A 17,831-nucleotide genomic window follows, 5' to 3' on the forward strand; every position below is an offset into this window, starting at 1 on the left:
AATAGTCTTTCCTCAGAGTATTTATAAATTCTTTGGGAGGTGAGCGTGAGGATCCTTCCCCTGCCCCCTTAGGACAGATCAGGACATGAGGGGATTTCCAAATCCTGACACCCAGCAGCATTTGCCTTGCCTCCCCCGCCAACAGTGACCTTCAGAAACAAACTTCGTATCCTCAAGTTCACTCGGGTATGGATAAGAGTTAGAGCGGGTGTTGGGATTCTACGAATTATTCTTCATTTTTGAAAATGGGAAACGCTGCTGTAGTCCCTTTCATGCAACCACCAGCTGTGTTCGATGCCGGTACCGCGGTGTCAGGCGCCGCCAAGTCACCGTAAGCCATCTGAAGCTGCAGGGGAAGTGAGAAAGGCAAAGTTTCCTGTGGTAAAGACGGTAGTTTTAGTACCTAAAACCTTCAAAGCGGGGAGGCTAAGTACTTTCCAATAAAGAGGATGGGAACTTTGGGGAAAGCTCGTGGCAATAAGGAAAACAGACTGAATCTCCACTCTGAATAAATCAACCTTTCGGTGTAGCAAACCGTTTTCATGTGGCAAAAAACCCCACCCCAACAGCCGAGGGGCACCTCCCACCCCCAGACCTCCAGGCTGGGCCGGCCGTGGTTTGTTCGTACCTCTCGGATCGAGCATCTGTGACTTCAGGATTGTACTTATCATCGGAGACGGAGTTGCTACCCACAAAACAATGCACAGCGGTCGTGCTTCTCCAGCCCTTCTAAAATCCAGTCAGTCGTTACCTAGTCCTGGTCCTGTTAACAGTCGAGGACAGAGTCAACATCCGAGACAAACTGGTGCACCCTGGTTGGAGGCTGTGCCTCCTTCGGTAAGCAGCAGCTAACCTCTACGCAGGCGGGGGGCTGCGATACAGACTAAGCCAATATTGCTTTATTTGAAAGTGCAAATTTAGTAAGATAAGGTATCGGTGCAACAAGAGAAAGCAAAGTCCAAGGCCACAACTGAGGGACTCGGCCACGTTCACTGACTTATCAGTCTTTGGCTTTTCCCCCGGCGCTAACGGGTAAGGCTTTTTCTGAGCCTGTAGCCGAGCAAAAACCTGTGGTGGCTCCTAGCTCTGCGCTGGCACCGCCGTGCTCGGACGAGCTCCCGCAGCCGCTCCCGGGCGCACCCGCCGAGGCTCCGCAGGGCTCCGCGTCCCCCTCGCCGCCGGGCCCGGAGCTCCCCGCGGCCGAGCCGGGGCCGCAGCTGAGGCAGGGCGGGCGGCAGCCAGCGCGCAGGGCGGCCTGCAGGGCGGCCATCTCCGCCCTCAGCTCCTCGCAGGCGGCCATGCGGGCCCGCAGGTGCCGCTGCCGGGCCTCCAGCAGGCGCCGCAGCCTCCTCAGGTCGTTCTCCACCTGCGGCGGAGACAGTGGTCACGGTGTGGCCCCCTCCGGGCCGTGTCCCCCCCACCCCGGCCCCCGGCACCCACCCCGGGCCCCGCCGCCGCCTCCATCCCGCCCCGCGTCGCCATGGGAACGGCCGCGGCCGCCACGCTTCCGGATGTGCGTCACCGCGCCGCCCCGTGCAGGCCGGAAGCGGCTCTTGTATGCTGAGCGCGCGGCTGGCGGCGCTGGCGCGGGCCGGGGAAGCAGTGCCGGGCCTAGGCCTGAGCGCGGGCCTAGGCCTGGGCGCGGGTTTAGGCCCAGGCCGTGCCTGCGGTGCCCGCCTGCTGCTGCCGCCCGGCGGCGCGGTCCAGCCGGACCCGCAAGGTGCGGGCGGGGTACCTGGGGGAGGGGCGAGGCCGGGTCCGGGTCCGGAGGGAGGCTGGGCCGGGAGGGGAGCCGGGGCTGGTGGCGGTGCGGCCCGCAGGGCGGGAGGCCCGGGGGTTGGGGTGGGCTGGGGGGGGGGGGGGCGCGGAGGCCCCGGGCCGCCAGTGGGGGGTGCCGGGCCGCCCCGCTGACCCGCCGGTGCCGGGCAGGCTGGAGGGAGGCGGTGGCGGCCGCCGTTGGTGCCCTGCAGGCGGGCGGGCTGGTGGCGGTGCCGACGGACACGGTGTACGGCGTGGCGTGCCTGGCCCAGGACTCCGGCGCCGTGCGGAGCATCTACAGCCTGAAGGGGCGGAACGGGAGGAAGCCGCTGGCCATCTGCCTCGGGGACGTGGACCGCCTCTACAGGTGGGTCGGGCTGCGGAGCTCCCCGGTCTCTGCCCGGCTCCGAAAGGCCTCGTACGGTACCGACAGCCGTGTGCGAGCGAGGCTGCCCGGAGGGCCCAGAGATACCACGCTTCCCACGGGGGCCGGGGGCTGCCCGGTGCCGTTTGCGGCGGGGAGCGGCTGCTTTGTGCTTACCGTGCTGCGGAGGGGACCGAGGGGACGGGCTGCGCTGGAGCTGCCTGGCAGCGCCCAGCACCAGGGGTCTGGGTGAAGCTGTGCAGCCGCCTTTAACGCGCTTCCTCTTGCCATGTAGGTACTGCCAGGTGAATGTGCCGGACGAGTTGTTGCGGGACCTGCTTCCAGGGCCTGTGACCCTGGTCTTAAAGCGTTCAGAAGAACTAAATAAAGACTTGAATCCCTTCACATCGGTAGGTCTTTGCCGCAGGGTACATCTGTGTGGTTTTGAGAGACAATATGCCCTTTTTGTGCTTCTGCTGTAGTAGTTTTTATTCTTGTGTGTGTGTTTAGCGTGCTTAGAGTGTTTGGCGTTTTCCCGAAGCTGGTCCCTGTGCTGTCGTGCTCCCTGTGACTTATTTGAACACGGCATAACCCAGCATTAGGGGCTAACTGATGAAGGCCCGTCACTCATTATTGCTAGTTCCGCAGGTGTTGATGTATTGATTCTGTAGAGTATCAGCCTTTAAGTCAAGAGGGCTTTAGGCAATGCAAGATTAAAAACGGTTACTGTGTGTAAAATCATGCTCCCTTCTTCCTTGCAGCTGGTTGGTGTTCGTATTCCAAACCACCCTTTTATCAGGGAGTTGGCACGAGCTTGCTCTGGACCACTGGCTTTAACAAGCGCTAACATCAGCTCTCAGGCGAGCACGCTGACGGTTTCGGTAAGGCTGTTTTTGCCACTAAGTGACGTTATTGTGGTAGTCCGTCAGAGTCCCAGGCTCTCACAATTGGAAGCCAGTTTTAGCAATAAAACAAGGATTTCTCTGCTGCTATTATTATTTTTTTAAGGATAGTCTGTAGTTAGAGCAGATATGTGGTGTGGGGTAGCTGTCTTGCTGTGATCCTCACCTTAAAAAGCGAGGAGGGCAGAGCTGGAAAGTAATATTTAAAGGCTTAGATGCAGTTTTTGAAGTGGGCGCCAAATCTGAAAGATGGAAATTGCTGCAGGAGGGACAGCTGTGGAATGAGACTGCTGCTGTCTGTACAGCTCCTTGCAGCCTGGTAACTGTCACTCAAGGAGATGTCTTTTTGCAAAAGCTTGTGACCCTGGTGATGGTGCTGTTGGGCGTAGTGCCAGACAGACACCCTGTCCTCACTCCCAAATGTCTGATAGACTTCTAGCTTTTTTTGTGCACTCCTTAATAAGCAGCGGTGCAGCTAAGAAGTCTCCAACCCGAGAATCCTTGCGGCTCTCCTGCATGTCTGAGATAAATCTGTTCTCAGAAATCAAACCGGGATGTGTTCATGACAGAAAAACAGTGAGCTGACCTGACAGAGGAAGGGGAGAGACACCAGAACGTCCAGTAGTGTCTGTTAAAACACGATCACAAACCATCTTCAGGACTGTTAGCCACATCTCTCTTTTTCAGGAATTCCAAGAGCTGTGGCCTCAGTTGTCCTTAATCATCGATGGAGGCCCGATAGGGGATGTCCAGAGCCCAGAGTGTCGTTTGGGGTCAACTGTGGTTGACTTATCTGTGCCGGGGAAATTCACCATCATCCGTCCCGGCTGGTGAGCACTCTTCTGAATACAACTGTAGCTTTTCCTTCACGTTAAATGAAATGAAGCTTTCAGGTTAGGGTGGGTTGTGTTTGCTTCTTTTCCCATAGCAGTTGAACCTTCGCATTAATGTTGTTTAGCTTAATTCCCAGCAAGCTCAAAAATCCTGAAAGAGCGCTCCTAATTCCGAGCCCAGGAGACCCCTTTCTAGAAGTTTCTGTGTGAATCACTCTAGTTTCTGGAGTTCATCTTCTTCTTGATTCATATTGCAGTACTGCATCTAGCTGATTACTCTTTCCCAGAAAATGCAGTTTAATCCTTAAAACCCCTTTTTTCTGAGTGTTCTGTTTCACCCCACAGTGCACTGACATCTACAGTTGAAATCCTGAGGCAGAAGTATGGCTTGGTACCGGAATCATCCTAAGACTTCAGACTCCGAGGAGGCTCGGCAGAGCTGGTAAAGCTGGGCACCGTGTGCCTGCGCATTCAGGAAATGGGCATTCGTGGCCTTGTTTAATAAGGTCGATGAGTTATGTCAAGGTTAATAAACAAAAGATTTAAAAAAAAAAAAAAAGATAAAAAACGAGGACAACAGTTGATGGGTGTCTGTTAATTAGTATCGCATCTGCTATACTCTGAGAAGCCAACCCAAATATGTAGGCTGACCTCTTTGTGCTGCTGTACCATTCCCAAATACCTGTCTGTTTTATTAACATGATTAGGCCTTTGAAATGCAATAATTTGAATGTTAGACTGTTCTCGGGATGGGGTGATGAAGACAGTGTCCGATCCACCCTCCCCTTAACGCTTATTCCATGTGTTTGTTTATTGTATCTGCACTGAAAGAAAAGCAAAGATGGAAAAGAGGTTTTTTGAGCTTTCATGATATAGCTACGGTGTCCTCTGGCTGTTTTTCTCTGTTCTAAGTGTAATCAAAACCTGCTACTGAGATAAAACAGTGCTTTTGAAAATTAACACTATTCAAATGGTCCCTGTCGAGATGAGAGCTGCTCAGAAAGACCTGACTTCCTCCTAATACAAAGAATGAAAACAAGTTCTTAGCGTGCTGATCTTTATTTTTTAAATGTGGATTTCCCTTTCTTGATTTCATTCTGAAAACGGTACTAAGCTGAAGTAAATAGGGAATGGATGAAAGTTGCCTCTGGTATTTATTCTTCATTAAAAAGTAAAGTTTACGGAGCTGCTGTTAATTTCAAAACTGGTAAGCAACTTGCATGATTTTGTTATAAATGCTTATTTTTAGACATTGTCGTCCATCGCTTTTGATGGACTTAGGTGCTTAGCGAGAACATGTGTGGAGTCATCATGAATAGAACCCTGTTTCACATCCAGAGCTGCCCCTTCTCATTTATTGGTATAGACAAGTATAAATTAATTTTATGGCTGAAGAGTCCAGGCATGGCTAAAATCACAAAAAAGGGAAAGCTAATGAGAGCTGAACCTCTTTCAAAGCACAAATTAATGGTGTTTTCAGTTGCATTTTTATTGCTGATATTTTTTCTCCTTGGTTCTAAAGGGGATAAAGCAACTTCAGATGCAAATTTTCAAACCGTGGAACACTAAACAATCAGTTAAGAGCTTTTAGTGTAGATCATTGCATTTCCTTGGTTTCCAGCGCATACAGGTGTAGTAAATAGTCTCTCGTGTTCCTGCTCTAATTATCTTTAGTTATTTATCTTTAGTTATTTGGGTACAGTGGAGCACAGTGACAATGCCCACTGCAGAACTCCTTGGTGCAGGAGAGATTGGATCAAGTAGAGGGTTTGTAACGGCATGGCTTAGTGTCACCTACAGGAGACAATTTGGAGGACTATTTACTCCTCTTTGCAGTAAGCTGACAGAGTTGCTAGCGGAGTGAGGGATACGTGATCGCGGCAGGCAGCGGGCCAAGGGCGTACGGTGAAACGCGTGCTGGAACCAGCTAACCATGTCAAACATCACGGAGCATGCGCACAGAAGGAAAAACCAGATCTTTGGCCCCCCAGCCAGCACCCCTTGTGAATTCCAGAGCAGCTCTGAAAGGGGCATCTGTACTAAATCTGCAGAAAGTTAATTTGGCTGCTGCTTGCAGATTTCCTGCTCCCTGTAACACTTGGCCTGTGAGTCCCTAGCTGGGGCTTACGCAGTCCTTGAGATATTTGCAGATGGCCGCTCGCGTTCAGCGGCCTGGTTAGGCCAAACGCTCTGTGGCTGCGTCCCCTCGAGTGCTTTTTTTTTTTTCCTGAAGCGCTTCGCTGTGCTGCAGCTTTGTCAGCGGCACGTTTTTCCGAGTAAGGCAAATCCTGGTCACATCAACCACTGCTCTTTCTCTTTGCTGAAATGCTCTGCCCACCTGCGAGTCGGCTCCAGGTTCGTGCTCGGCCGATGAGGAAGGCAGTTGAGATAAAGGCGTGTCGGCGTCTTCTTGGGTACGGCCTTCTCGATCTGGGTGCCTTTGTGCCATTCGTTGAAGGATGTGATGGAGACGATCTCTGGCCTGGCCATGAGAGCAGCCTGCAGAGCTGTTTCATTGTACTTCCCGTTGACTCTGTTCCGAGTGTTGCGGTTCTTCCAGGGGCGAACGCTGGTGTCGATGTAGCCTGGGCCAACGCTGGGCATGAACATCGGGTTGTTGGAGTTGCAGAAGGCTTTGATTGCTTTCCAGTTCTGGTGGGATGAGCCAAAAGAGAAGCCGTTGGATGCAAAGTATGTGTACATGCCATCGTACCCTGCGGAGAGGGTATCGTGCTTCTGTCCCTCCTCCACCAGAACACAGCGTTGTAAGCGGTGTTGGGGACAGAGCGAGAGGGGGAGCCTGACGGCGTGAGAAGGTTGGCCCAGGATTCAGCCAGCGTCAAGTAGGAATGGTAGATAGAAAACAGCGGGACACTCTTGCTGGTGCTGGTCTTGTACTTATGAAAAGCTGCATGTGATCTGTATCTAGAGGAGAGCACAAAGCTTTTTCAGAGGCTGGGGTGATGAGCCCCCAGCAGGCGTTTCCATTATAAGGCAAGCATGGTGGGAGACTTGCTTTGCTGTAGGGGCCTCCTTTCCCAGAGCCTTTGTCTCCGTCTTCACGGGAGCGTCTGTGCCTGCTCCTTTCCTTTTTAAAAGAAAGGGTAGAGGTGCCAGCTTACGGGTGATAAGCTTAGAAACATGCAGAAAGCAATTTTGGGTTCTGAAGGCAAGGTATTCAAGTGCCATGGAAAGTGGGATTTATGATCCCTGCCCGGTATCGCCCTCCTGGCTCGCTCTAGGCAGCTCCCTCCCCTGCGCGCTGGTTTTTGGATACTATTCTGATGCATTTAATTCAAAGTTCTGCACGCTGTTTGGGTTTAAAGCAACGCTGCGCAGCTGGGTTTAGCCTACATGAAAAACTTACTTGTCCGTGATGTATTTGATATTCTGATGCACAGCGTGGTCACCGCGCCCTTTGTATGGCTGGATATGGAAGGCAGCCTTCAAAAGAGACTACGGAGGTGATTATTTTCATCGCACTGGCATTGCTTCCTCTGCACCCTGACCTCCCACGAGACCCTAGGTCTGCTGTAAAGGACCTTCTGTCACCCGCCGTGGGCAGACTGGGAGGACCCCTGCACGACACATGCGGAATACAGCAGTCTACTCGGTGAAGTCAGGGCTTTCACTAGCGTTCCCTAATGCTGGTGAAAAGTAAACTGAAAATCCCAATTACTAAGAACAGGAAAAGCGCTGTATTTAGCTATTGAAAAATTGTTGCCAGTGTCTTAAACACGAATACTCGTTTCTTTTAACTCGTTTCTTTTAATGCAGTCACTGAAGCAGAGGAGCAGGGCCCCTGCCCAAGCCCAGCATCGGCTTTGTGCTGAACGGTGAGTTTAATGGCCTCCAAGAGCAGACAAGAGCCCTCCCTGTATGGCGTATCTGTGCGCAGCATCCAGTATGGAGTGCGCGAGGCCGTCCGACAGCTCCCTGTTGTCGTCCGCTAGGCTGGGTGGGTACCAGAACAGGACCAGCGCTCCTATGGCGGCATGTAACACAGCAGGTCGTGGTCAAGTGTGTTTTGTTCCTAAACTTTTCCTCTTCCCGTGCATCAGCGCTGCAGTAAACATTTCTGGTCCTTCTAACGCTTTAGAAGACCTGTGGTGTTTAAGCTGTGGTTATGAGACCCTGTAATCAGCGCTCCCAGCCGCTGCCTCCGAGGTAGCTGTCGGGGGCCTTGGGTGCTGGCAGCGCTCTGCGGGGTGGTGGGGGAGAGCGGGGAGAGGGGCTGGGTGCGGGGGCACGGCAGGGGACGCCGAGGGGCGCTGCTGCCCGGCGATGGGGCATCGCAGCGTGGCGGAGGGGAGCAACTGCAGCTGCTTGAGTTGTGGCCCCAGTGATGCCGTGCAGGGCTCGGGGGCTGGTGTGTGCCCGTGCCTGCCGCAGCCCCCCAGGGTTGGTGTCCAGGGGGCTCGGGGCTGCCTGCCTCCCTTGGGGGATGGGGCTGGCAGGCTGGCACGGGGGCTCTTGCCGCCCGTGTGGGGCTGGGGGTCCGTCGGGGCCGGTGGTGCATAACAGTGGTGGTGGCGCGGAGCTGGCCCATGTGCTTGTCTAGCATCGTGGGGTCGCGGGAGCTGTAGGGGCCGAACACAGGGTAGAAGCCGGAGCTGATGTCGTTGGGCGGGCGGTGGTACCTGCGGGGGAAGCCGCCGAGACCTGGGGGTCCCAGTGCCCGTGCCGCCCCTTGAAGCACGGGCTGCCGTACCAGGCATTGAAGGTGTGCAGGTCGTAGCAGGGGCCGCCTGCTGTGGGACCGGGGCGCATCTCTGGTGGGTCCCCCCATGCGGGCAGCGCTGGGGGCTGATCTCCTGTGGGACTGACAATGCTCCTGGCCAGACCAGCCCATAGCTTGGACCGGCCGCAGCCCCGGCTGGGAGGGCGGCGGGGAGAGGGCAGGGATGCCCGATGATGGGGAAGGGCAGGGGCTGCTGTCTGTGCTTGGTTCCCGACCCTTGAAACGAGTGGTTGATGAAGGACTAGACACTGGAGGAAAGGAAAACGCGCTCCAGCAAACACTGAAATGTGACTATCCGAGCTGTTAAAGGAAATAACATTTTAATTGGGTGAATCTGTTACGCACAAATGTTACAGGCGATAAAACTCCTGCTAAATGGAAACCCAGTAATGAGATGAACCTGTCGAGGGAACAAATTGCCTGCAAATCAGAAACAGGCTTCCGAGGCACCCAGCGGCTTTGGGGCTTCCATTATTTCACTTGGCCGATGCTCATGCCGCCCCGCAGCACTGGAGCCTTCTGGCAACGTTCCCTCGCCGCGGCCACCCATGCAGAGCGGTGGTCTGCGGGAGGAGTGCGGGTAAGCGTTAGCGAGCTGTAGAAAGAACTCGAAGTTTGCCTTGCAGAGCTTTCGGTGGGTTTTGGCTGGGTTAGGTGTGTGCAAGAACTAACTGTGGGCTGGGTGCCAGGTTGGCAGCAGTGGTTCTGGTGGGACACCAGTGGAAAGGGGTGTTGGGAGAGCGTCCCAGTTCTGGCTGGCTGGTGTGCTGGGACGCGGGTGAGGAAAGCGCCTGGCCAGCCCTGGCGTAATCCTGTGTGCTGCTGTATTGCCTCGGGTACGTTTTGGCCTCTAAAATCCCTGTGACTGGTGCCACCTGAGTTTGCCAAAGAGATTTGGCAAACTTCTCCCTGTTGTTTGTACGCCAGCCCTGCTCTGGAGGTGACGCCCGCTCCTCTCTTCCTGGGGACAGCAGCGTCCTGTCCGAGGCAGCTGTTTCAAGTCCTAGTCCCAGCTGTATTTCACGCTTCGCCATATGTGGATGCTACAAGCAGCACAGAGCCAGTTTTGGAAGAGCGGCAAGGAACATCCCCCTGCTCAGATGAGCAGTTATTTGTAAAACAGGGAACCTCATCTTTGTCCTCTGTCTCATCTGGGCGTAGGGCATGAGTGCTGCTGGAGCCTGAGCTCTGCACGCATGGGACTTGCTCTAGGAATACTTCATCTCTGTATACAAATACCGTGCAAATGCTGTACTCAAAGGAGTGGAAAGAGGCGTCCAGCTCTTACCTCTCCAGTTCCTGGATCTATTTGGTCAGAACACAAGTGCAGCTGTACCTTCCTAAGGAAGCTGCTCCACCTGATTGCAGAGGGAGACCAGAAACCATGGTGCAAACGTACTTTAGTGGCTCAGAGAATATAAGGCAAGAAAAACCTCTCCTGCTTCCCCCGTTTATTTTTCAAATCTCTTCAAGAGCAGTGTGGTAATTTTGGAGGTCTGATTTACGCTTGGGGGTGCCGCTCCTGTGCGTTTATTCATCAGCTCACATCTGCTTGGGCCTCTTCAGGGACTCGGTGAGCTTCGTTCCCCCCTTTGCCTCTCGCTTGCTGTCATCTGCTGGAGATGAGGTCACTTTTTAATCTCATTTTGCGGCTGCCCGTTGTGGGTGCAGTGAGCGTCGTGCTGAGCCAGCTAGCTCAGGAAGCCAGCGATGCTATGTTCCTAGTCTTTTCTGAGGCCTTTTTCTTTCGCTTATGCAAAGGACGCTGCTGTTTGCGACCTCCCGGTTGGCAGACCCTTACGCCTGAGCATGCTAGAGCCACCAAGAACCAGCTGTGGGGCAGGAGGCAGTGGGGCTAAACATGACTGCTTTTTGATGGACAGTTTTAAATTGCTCTGTTCAGCCCATCATCCCACAGGTAGCTGCTGTCATTTTCTTTCAAATAGCTACCTTCGGGCTGCTTGGAGAGGTCGGGCTGCAGACGGTGGATGCTCCAGGGAGGTGGGAAGAGCTTTCTCTATCTAGTGCTAAGGACAAGGGTACTGGACAGAAATCTGCAGACCAGTGAATTTGCTGTCACTCTTCTCCCTCTGTGAGTTCAACACCTCTAGAAACTGTCTTTGAAGTTCAATTTATGAACTGGCAGATGAAGGAGCTGAAGGCAGGGCAGAACCATCTAAATAAAAATGATTTGGAAGCAATGAGGAAGGGACGCACGGTATACGAGTTGGGATCTTTGGGTCTAACAGCCACGTCTAACTGGGTAAAATGGTGGTGTGGCTCAGTCTGGGTCTCCGCTGCTTGTGTGATTTGTGTTCCAGCAGCATCGCAAGGATCAGCTTTTACTGGAGTCCTGTCCCTGAGCCCACCCGACTCAACCACCCTGCAGTGCAGAAGGCCCAGAAACACAAGTTCCCAAAAATTACTGCACCAGGGCACTTCTCACTCCTGCATCGCTGGAGATGACGCTTGTCCTCAGTGACTCTCCCGCTGGCTTCCCTGATGCCTCCGTCCGTACAGGTTTGTTCTCCGAGCAGCCCCGTGAGCCAAGCTGGAGCTCCAGCCTTTTGCTTCTGGGGTGGCCGAGCTGCCGGAGCCGTGTCTCCCACCACTAGATAGTGCTAGGCCACCGCAGGGAGCCTTGGAGCTGGCAGCCGTACGGGCGGCCGGTGTGTACGGTTGCTTAAAAGTATTAATTAGCGAGTGCTGTGCTGGGGCTGTGCCAACACGGGCTCGGTGTGGTGCAGATGGCAGCTTGCGTGTCGAGCCGCCCGCTGCAGGCGAGCAGCTGCCGGGGAGGGCAGGACGTGGTGCTGCTCTCCTGCCTCTGCCTGGTCTTTGCAAAGCACATGCTGGGATGATTTTTCCCAGTGTCTGAGTGCCATGGAGCAGTTATGTGTCTTTATTGCTCATGAGCAGCTGTCTCAGTCGCTGCTAATGGACTGTAATACACCCAGAGCTGACCCCAAAATGATGTCTTCACGGAAATTGCCTGTTTGTGCAGCTTCTGCTGTAAAAGCCCAGAAGCACCAGGCTGGGTGAGTTACTGTCATCTGCAAAGTGTGTGCGTGAGGGGTCTCTGGGTGCTTCCCCTTCTCTGAGCCTTTGCTAAGAGCCTTGCTCTTACCTCGTCTTTCCAAAACAGATATCCTGCAGGATAGAGGGCCCGGGGGAAATAAAAGAGGGATCACTTCCCTTTTGTCTGCCTGCGCAGGACCCTCTCCCCTCCACGACTGTCCCCGCGGTGGGGATAGGCACCGCTCTGAGCAGAGGGCATGGCTCGGTGGGGGGGACAGAGCAGGGCACAGGGGTCCCTCTGTGGGCCCCGGCAGGCAGCGGGTGCGGGCGGTCTGCTCTCCACAGCCCCCGGTTCGCACCGATGCTGAACAGAGCCAGAGCCACGCTGTGGCGTGGATGTAAAGGCTGTTTGGGGGCTCACTGTAACGTCTCACCATAGTGAGCAATTTCCCTACTGATTCTGCTCCCTCTCTATTTGCATGGTGAGCTTACCCCCGCCGTCTCGTTCCTTAGCTCATCAGCTATTCATTGATCTTTGCCGGGCTCCTCCAGCACTCATTCATCACTCTCGCACCCGCCATCCACTTTCCAAATGTTTCCTATTTTTCTGGTGATGTATTTCCCTGTTCAGACAAGCTAATCTTGTGCCATCAATAATCGGGGTGCAGCTGTGCTCCTGACCTCCGTGCCGGCGTGGGCACGTGGCTCTGCCCTGCGTGGATGGAGCCAGCCGAGCCGCGGGGACGCCGGGAGAGCGGTGCAGCTGCAGGGGCCTCCCGGGAGCCGCTTCCCCGGCTGCTGGGTCTCTGCTGCAGGAGGTCGTCCCTCTTCTTGGGGACTTCGAAGCGTGCAAGATGGAGGTGATGCTCTCATGGCCAGGAAGGGCTCTTCTCCCATAGCTGGGTGGGGAGCAATGGTCTCGGAGAAGGTGAGGCAAAGCCCTGAGGCAGAGCAGCCTTGCTTGCAAGGGGCTGGGTTTGCGGTCTGCCCCGGGGTGCCCGAAGCCTTGTCTCTCTGCCACAGCCTGGCGTGGCCTTTGCGAGCAGCCTTGGTGGGCAGAAAACTGGGGAAACATATCGGCATCTGGGCTGGTGCCTCTGCTTCTGGCTCGTTCCACGCTGCTGGCGGTCAGTGTCCCCGCAAGCGACAGCTTTATTTGTGCCACCGGCATCAAGAGGATGAGGCACGCGTCAGGCGTGGGTGAAATGGCTGGTGCCCTTCTTCCCTTGCAGGAAATGCAAGCGCTATAAATTACTTCTTTCCTCGGGCTTCTGGGTGTCTGCAGGCCGCTGTAGCTGTCAGGGTGATGTACTCAGCACCAGCTAAAGCGACCAGCCTTTGTGTCAGCATTTGGGCACTGTCAGCACCTCTGGAACGCACCAGCACGGAGCAAACCCAGGCTTTGTTGCATATTCAGGTGTTCTTGGTACTTTCCAAAACGGGGACCCTGCTGCTACGCCGAGTGACTTTGTGCGAAGGCTCGGTGCCAGGCGCTGTGCGCGCAGCGGGCGGGGGGACGCGGCATCAGGACCGACGGCGATGGCGAGCGTCTGGGACGCTGCAAGCTGCCTGCCGAGATGCGTTGTGGAAATGCACCCATCACCAGTTAGGACGTGCTGATTAGACAAATAGCTTCTGCTGGAGTGGAGAGAGATGCCTTTTTAGATCTTGTAGGTGGAACTATAAACACTTTCACGAGCCAATTCACAGGAGCGGTACAGATCAGGGTGACTCGTGTGTGCAGCCCTTGCTGAAACCACATTGGCATGAGCACTCGGAGCAGGAAATACACGGTTTGCATTTTAATTAGCGCTTGCCCTCCAAATGCAAACGCAGCTTTAGAACCTCATTAGCAGAGCCAGTTCAAGCTCATATAGCGATGATTCAAACGAGCAACAACAGACCGGGCAGGCTTAGTCCATGTTGATATCTGAGGTGAAGCTGCTGAGCGTCTGACCCTTTCCATCCCTGTTGAAGCCATTGGGGAAAAATGCTGTCGGAGTTTGTGTTTGGAAGCCTTGGCCGAGTAACCGGCTCTGTCTGATGTCCGGCAGTTGCTGGGTAACTCTTGCTTCTCACCGTGGTCTTATCTACTGATGTTTATTGAGTGCTTCCCCATGTCCGCAATGTCAGCCTTGCTGCTGCGGTTGGTGGCTAAAAGCCTGTGGCTTTTCATACCCTTTTTTATTTTGTGCAGCTGTTCTACGGCAGAGGTGGTTGTGCTGAGAAGTTTTCACAGCGGCTGTAGTTGGAGCACCCTTTACTGTGGCCTGGTGGTTGTTGTTTGGAGTGCTGTAGGAAGCAGGAGATAAATTAGAGCAGCCCAGGAATAACCCTTGTTACAGGAAGGTGCCTCAGAGCATGTATTTAATTGCTTTAGTATTTTTTTACACATTTTTGGCCATCTCTAGCTATAATTAGAGTCAGGAAGTCTTTCCAAAACTGTGCAGGGGTGAGGTGCTGTCCCTGGGGAGGCTCTTCCAAATACCCCCGCCGCGTCCCAGGGCGCTCTGCCTCTCATGCCACTGATGCTGAAAGCAAAGCGGCTAAGTCCTGCTTTGGCAGCTGCAGCAGCAACGTGCCGGCAAGGCTGGAGCACCCTCCTTGTCGCCGAGTGGCACGGGAAGCCACCGGAGCACCGTTCTTGCTGCAAAAAGCAGCCTCCCCAGAGATCCTGCTGTCCGAGGCATCTGCTGGCCCCAGCCAGGGAGAAGTTTCCCTCCCTCGCTGCAAACTGAGATCTGCAATGCCGCTTCTAAATGCCCTCACTCTACTTCACAAGACAGAGCAAAGAAAACCAGGCTTGGGCTAATTAAGCTGGAAACATAACATTGCAATTTGTAGCTGATTAAATCTTTCAAACAATGTTTATGTTAATCTCCTTCTGATTTATTTTTTTATAATGCCTTGACTAGGAGATAGGCCAGTGCATGGGGAAATGCTTCCAGATGGAGCACAGTCCGCCTTGCCAGATGCTTGAAGCTCAGAGCGAGGATTTTTCGCTCACTGTGGTTACAGCCAAGAGAGATGATCTTGTCCATCTAAGCCGGTTTTGTACGTAGAGGGGGATGCTGAGCTGCAGTTCTTGTGTTTGCTGCAGGAATGAGTCCGCCTGTAACAGGAGAGAGCTGTGCAACCGCGCGTGGGAAGGGGCATCCATGAGACAGCCAGTTCTCTGCCTCTCTCGCATGCACCTTGCATCTCTGAGCCAGGGCTTTGCTGTCGCAAGAGGAGCCTGATGTAAAATGCTCCTTTGAGTTAATCTCTGGAGATTATAGGGGCCTATTGCAAAAAAAAAACCAAAACCAAACAGTTTTCTTTTACACACTGTGTGTGCGTATCCATTTATACTGTCCTCCAGCCCTTCTTCCAGCTCCAGAGTTGGCAGGGTGCCTGGCAAATTTCCACAGGATGCTGATTTAAGGAATTAGTCTGTAGAAGCGTAGACGATAGAGACAGAAGGGACCTTGAGGCCATCTGGAGAGTCCGCTTCCCCAGACAGCATCCCCTCTCCCAAGTCACTCCAGACGCATTTGTCAGATTTGCTCTCGGCTCCCTTTTCTGGAGGAAAATCCACCTGGCTGCTGCTCCTGTTCTTCCTATTTTCCAGTTCCTTAAAAACGTATTTATCGGGACTGGAATTTTTCAGGGGCTTAAAGGTAACGTGGTCTGTCTACGTCCATCTCTTCTCTTTTTTTCTCACTTTTTCAAAAAGGCTGTAATTTACCCTTTCTGGTCTTGACACCTTGGAGATGGCTGCAGGGTGGGTCCCTGGGCAGTGCAGGTCGAGGCAGGGCCGTGCCGGGGTGCCACGGGGTGCCACCGCTGCCAGAGCCAACTGCTGGAGCGATGAACAGCCCGTGCTTGCAGGGAGGATAGCTCCAGAGGTCAAGGGGTTTTCACTGCAGAATTGTTAAATTAACTATTCATTTAATTATATTTTGATTAAATTAGATCCTTTTTTTTTTTTTTTAATTTCACCAGCAAATGATTCTCTGCATAATTAATGCTGGCTGATTCTGCTAATTCACTTACTGCTGCTGAGGGGACAGAGGTTTCGGTTACAGTCTGAGCTGCGTGCTGGTTTCCAGGAGCTGGTACTGCCGGTGCTGTGCCAGGAGCTGCCCCGCAGGAAAGCCACGCTGTGGCCCTGGGGCTCCCCGGGGGGCACCCTCGTCCCCAGGGCCTGGGGGTCTCTGGGACAGGGAAAGCTGGGTCAGACTCCTCTTTGCAAGGAAGCGATCAATTTTTATTCATGAGCCCGCTCTCCCCTGGGTCTGTGATGATGTTCTCCATTAACTCTGCCCACAAGTAGCTGGGAAGTGGGCTGGCTGCAGCTCTGTCAAGTGCGATTACTTCTTTACGCCGTAACGCAAACTGTCATTAGCCGCAGCTTGTTTTGGTGAGATTTCTGGGGAAGTGGGGACTCCCGAGCCTGCAGGAGCTTGCTGCCCGACGTGGGCCATCCGCTGCCCGATGCGAGCCATTGCTGTGCGACGTGGGCTGTCTGCGTGCTGTGTGCCGTGAGGTCCCGTGGCATGTGTGCCCCAGGCCCGTGGTGGCCATCGGGGCTGGCCCTGCTGCGTGCCAAGAGCAGCCGTTCCTGCATGGAGCAGCGACTGCCGGGGCCGGCCAGGCTGCATGGCCGTCACACCAGCAGGGCTGGATGGCTCACGCCGAGCGCAGGCAGCCGGCATGGTGAGGCCACGGTTTCTGGAAATGGGACTGGAAAATCAAATGCAGTGGTGCTCCCCCGCGCAGGACGCGCTGGCCCACAGAGAGGGACCAAGACTGTGGGACTCCACTGCCCTCCCAGCCTCTCCCCGCCTCGCCCAGGACCTGGGCAGCTCTTGGAGCCCTTCAGGGGAGGCAAACTGTGTTTAGGATGATGTGGTGGCCAGCAGCCACGCGTGGGGCAATGGGACAGCGGCAATGCCAAGGCTGCCGGCTGCAGCCCCGGGTGCTGGAGCTCCCATGGGAGCTCTGCGAGAGAAGCGAGAGTATGGCACAGCTTGACCCTGCTTCTTCTTGGGGACAAAACTCAAAGCGTCTTCTGCTTCTCAGGGACATGCGGGAGCTTGCGGAGCTGTTGTTACTGTGGGCTGAGCTGATGAGCTGTCTCCTGGTGAGAAACAAATTTAGTTAACCTTAAATTAGTCAGGAGAATGGGAGACTCTTCTTTGAAATGATGTCATTCAAACCATTGCACCTGAAATTATCCCCACTAGAAATGCAGCTGGAGAGAGTAATTAATTCATCGCACTCCCATATTAATTCTGCAGCGGCTCTGCTCCAGCGTGACTTTGACGAGCCGTGTCAAGCAGCAGTTCTGGGCAGGGAGCCCTGGGATGGGCAGCCTGGTCCCCGTTGGTTTCTGCGTAGCTGACCATCAAAAGATAATTTCCAAGTTTTTCCCCCGTGGTGTATAGTCGTATCCTTTAAATACCCTTCAGGCTCTGACAAGCTTCCCGAGGCGTGGAGAGAGCACTTCCCTGCCTCCAGGTGTCTGAAAGGAAAAGAAATGGTGAGTCTACAGGGATTTGGGCTTTTAATCATGAAAGATCATCTTTTAAAAACTGCAGTGTGAGCAGGACAATTGGTTTAATTATTCTGAGCATGTTTGGCCGAAATCCTGGGCCCGTTACAAGATGTCCCTTCCCCTCTCTGCTGGTGGGGGTTTACACGCAGTTGCTGGGGAGGCAAGCGGTGGGGCAGGGACCGTGGTGGGGCAGGGGCCGCCGGCATCTGGCTGGCCCCAGGACCCCCAGGGGCTGGCGGGAGGAGCAGCTGATGGGGTCTGCAGGGGAGGTCGGTCCTGGTACCACTGCCTGCCCTGCTGCAGAGGTGGCCCGTGGTGGCCCTGCCATTGGGCTGGGCTGCAGGTGGGCTCTGGCTCCAGGTGCCCCCTGAGCTCTGCGGGTCTGTCGGTGGCTGCAGTGTGCCCATGGTGCGTCCGGGCAGCGCCTGGCTGAGGAAGGCTGGTTTTGGTTGGCAGGCTGCAATCGTCAGTAAAACTAAACTCAGCATCCAGCCTGTTCCCGAGAGGCGATGCTGCTGGCGAGGTGCTGCTGGTGTCGGGAGCAGGCTGGTCCCGCAGCTGGCCGGGCAGGCACCCTGCTCCTGCCTGCACCGCGAGGGCAACGCTGGCAGCGCTGGGCAGCTCGGCGGAGATGAGCATTCGGTGCAGAGACCACGTGCGGCTCCACTTGTTCCTG

The 17,831-nt window shown here is 54.7% G+C and overlaps 3 protein-coding genes across 6 annotated transcripts; 1 reads left to right on the forward strand and 2 right to left on the reverse strand.

Annotated features, from left to right (window-relative positions):
• Nucleotides 1-5: 5 nt before the first annotated feature.
• On the reverse strand, nt 6-1,497 carry LOC148055374 (uncharacterized). Of its 4 annotated transcripts, XR_015705455.1 has the most exons (4): nt 1,441-1,497; nt 998-1,366; nt 629-763; nt 6-346 (listed from the first exon to the last, which is right to left on the reverse strand). XR_015705455.1 is itself a non-coding variant. In XM_087760787.1 (2 exons), exons 1-2 carry the CDS (start codon nt 1,480-1,482, stop codon nt 1,001-1,003), a joined length of 408 nt encoding a protein of 135 aa, XP_087616913.1. In that variant the 5' UTR covers nt 1,483-1,497; the 3' UTR covers nt 389-1,000. The 4 variants fall into 4 exon arrangements, 1 of the variants encoding a protein (XP_087616913.1); XR_015705453.1 differs by having other exon boundaries at nt 629-1,366; XR_015705454.1 differs by having other exon boundaries at nt 6-376; nt 629-1,366.
• An 18-nt stretch (nt 1,498-1,515) lies between these two features.
• YRDC (yrdC N6-threonylcarbamoyltransferase domain containing) lies at nt 1,516-4,848 on the forward strand. The gene is made up of 6 exons (XM_087760785.1): nt 1,516-1,720; nt 1,930-2,125; nt 2,418-2,532; nt 2,884-3,003; nt 3,712-3,854; nt 4,203-4,848. The coding sequence occupies exons 1-6, from the start codon at nt 1,558-1,560 to the stop codon at nt 4,264-4,266; spliced, it is 801 nt and encodes a 266-aa protein (XP_087616911.1). The 5' UTR covers nt 1,516-1,557; the 3' UTR covers nt 4,267-4,848.
• Nucleotides 4,849-5,189: 341 nt separating this feature from the next.
• On the reverse strand, nt 5,190-8,627 carry MANEAL (mannosidase endo-alpha like). The gene is given in 5 exon segments (XM_087761282.1): nt 5,190-6,610; nt 6,613-6,800; nt 7,225-7,301; nt 8,335-8,497; nt 8,569-8,627. Coding segments are annotated over 5 exon segments (948 nt in total). The 3' UTR covers nt 5,190-6,149.
• Nucleotides 8,628-17,831: the final 9,204 nt, after the last annotated feature.

The sequence above is a fragment of the Nipponia nippon genome, unplaced genomic scaffold, assembly GCF_047370975.1.
Source record: "Nipponia nippon isolate SJK-2023a ecotype South Korea unplaced genomic scaffold, ASM4737097v1 scaffold_23, whole genome shotgun sequence".
Lineage (NCBI taxonomy): Eukaryota > Metazoa > Chordata > Aves > Pelecaniformes > Threskiornithidae > Nipponia > Nipponia nippon.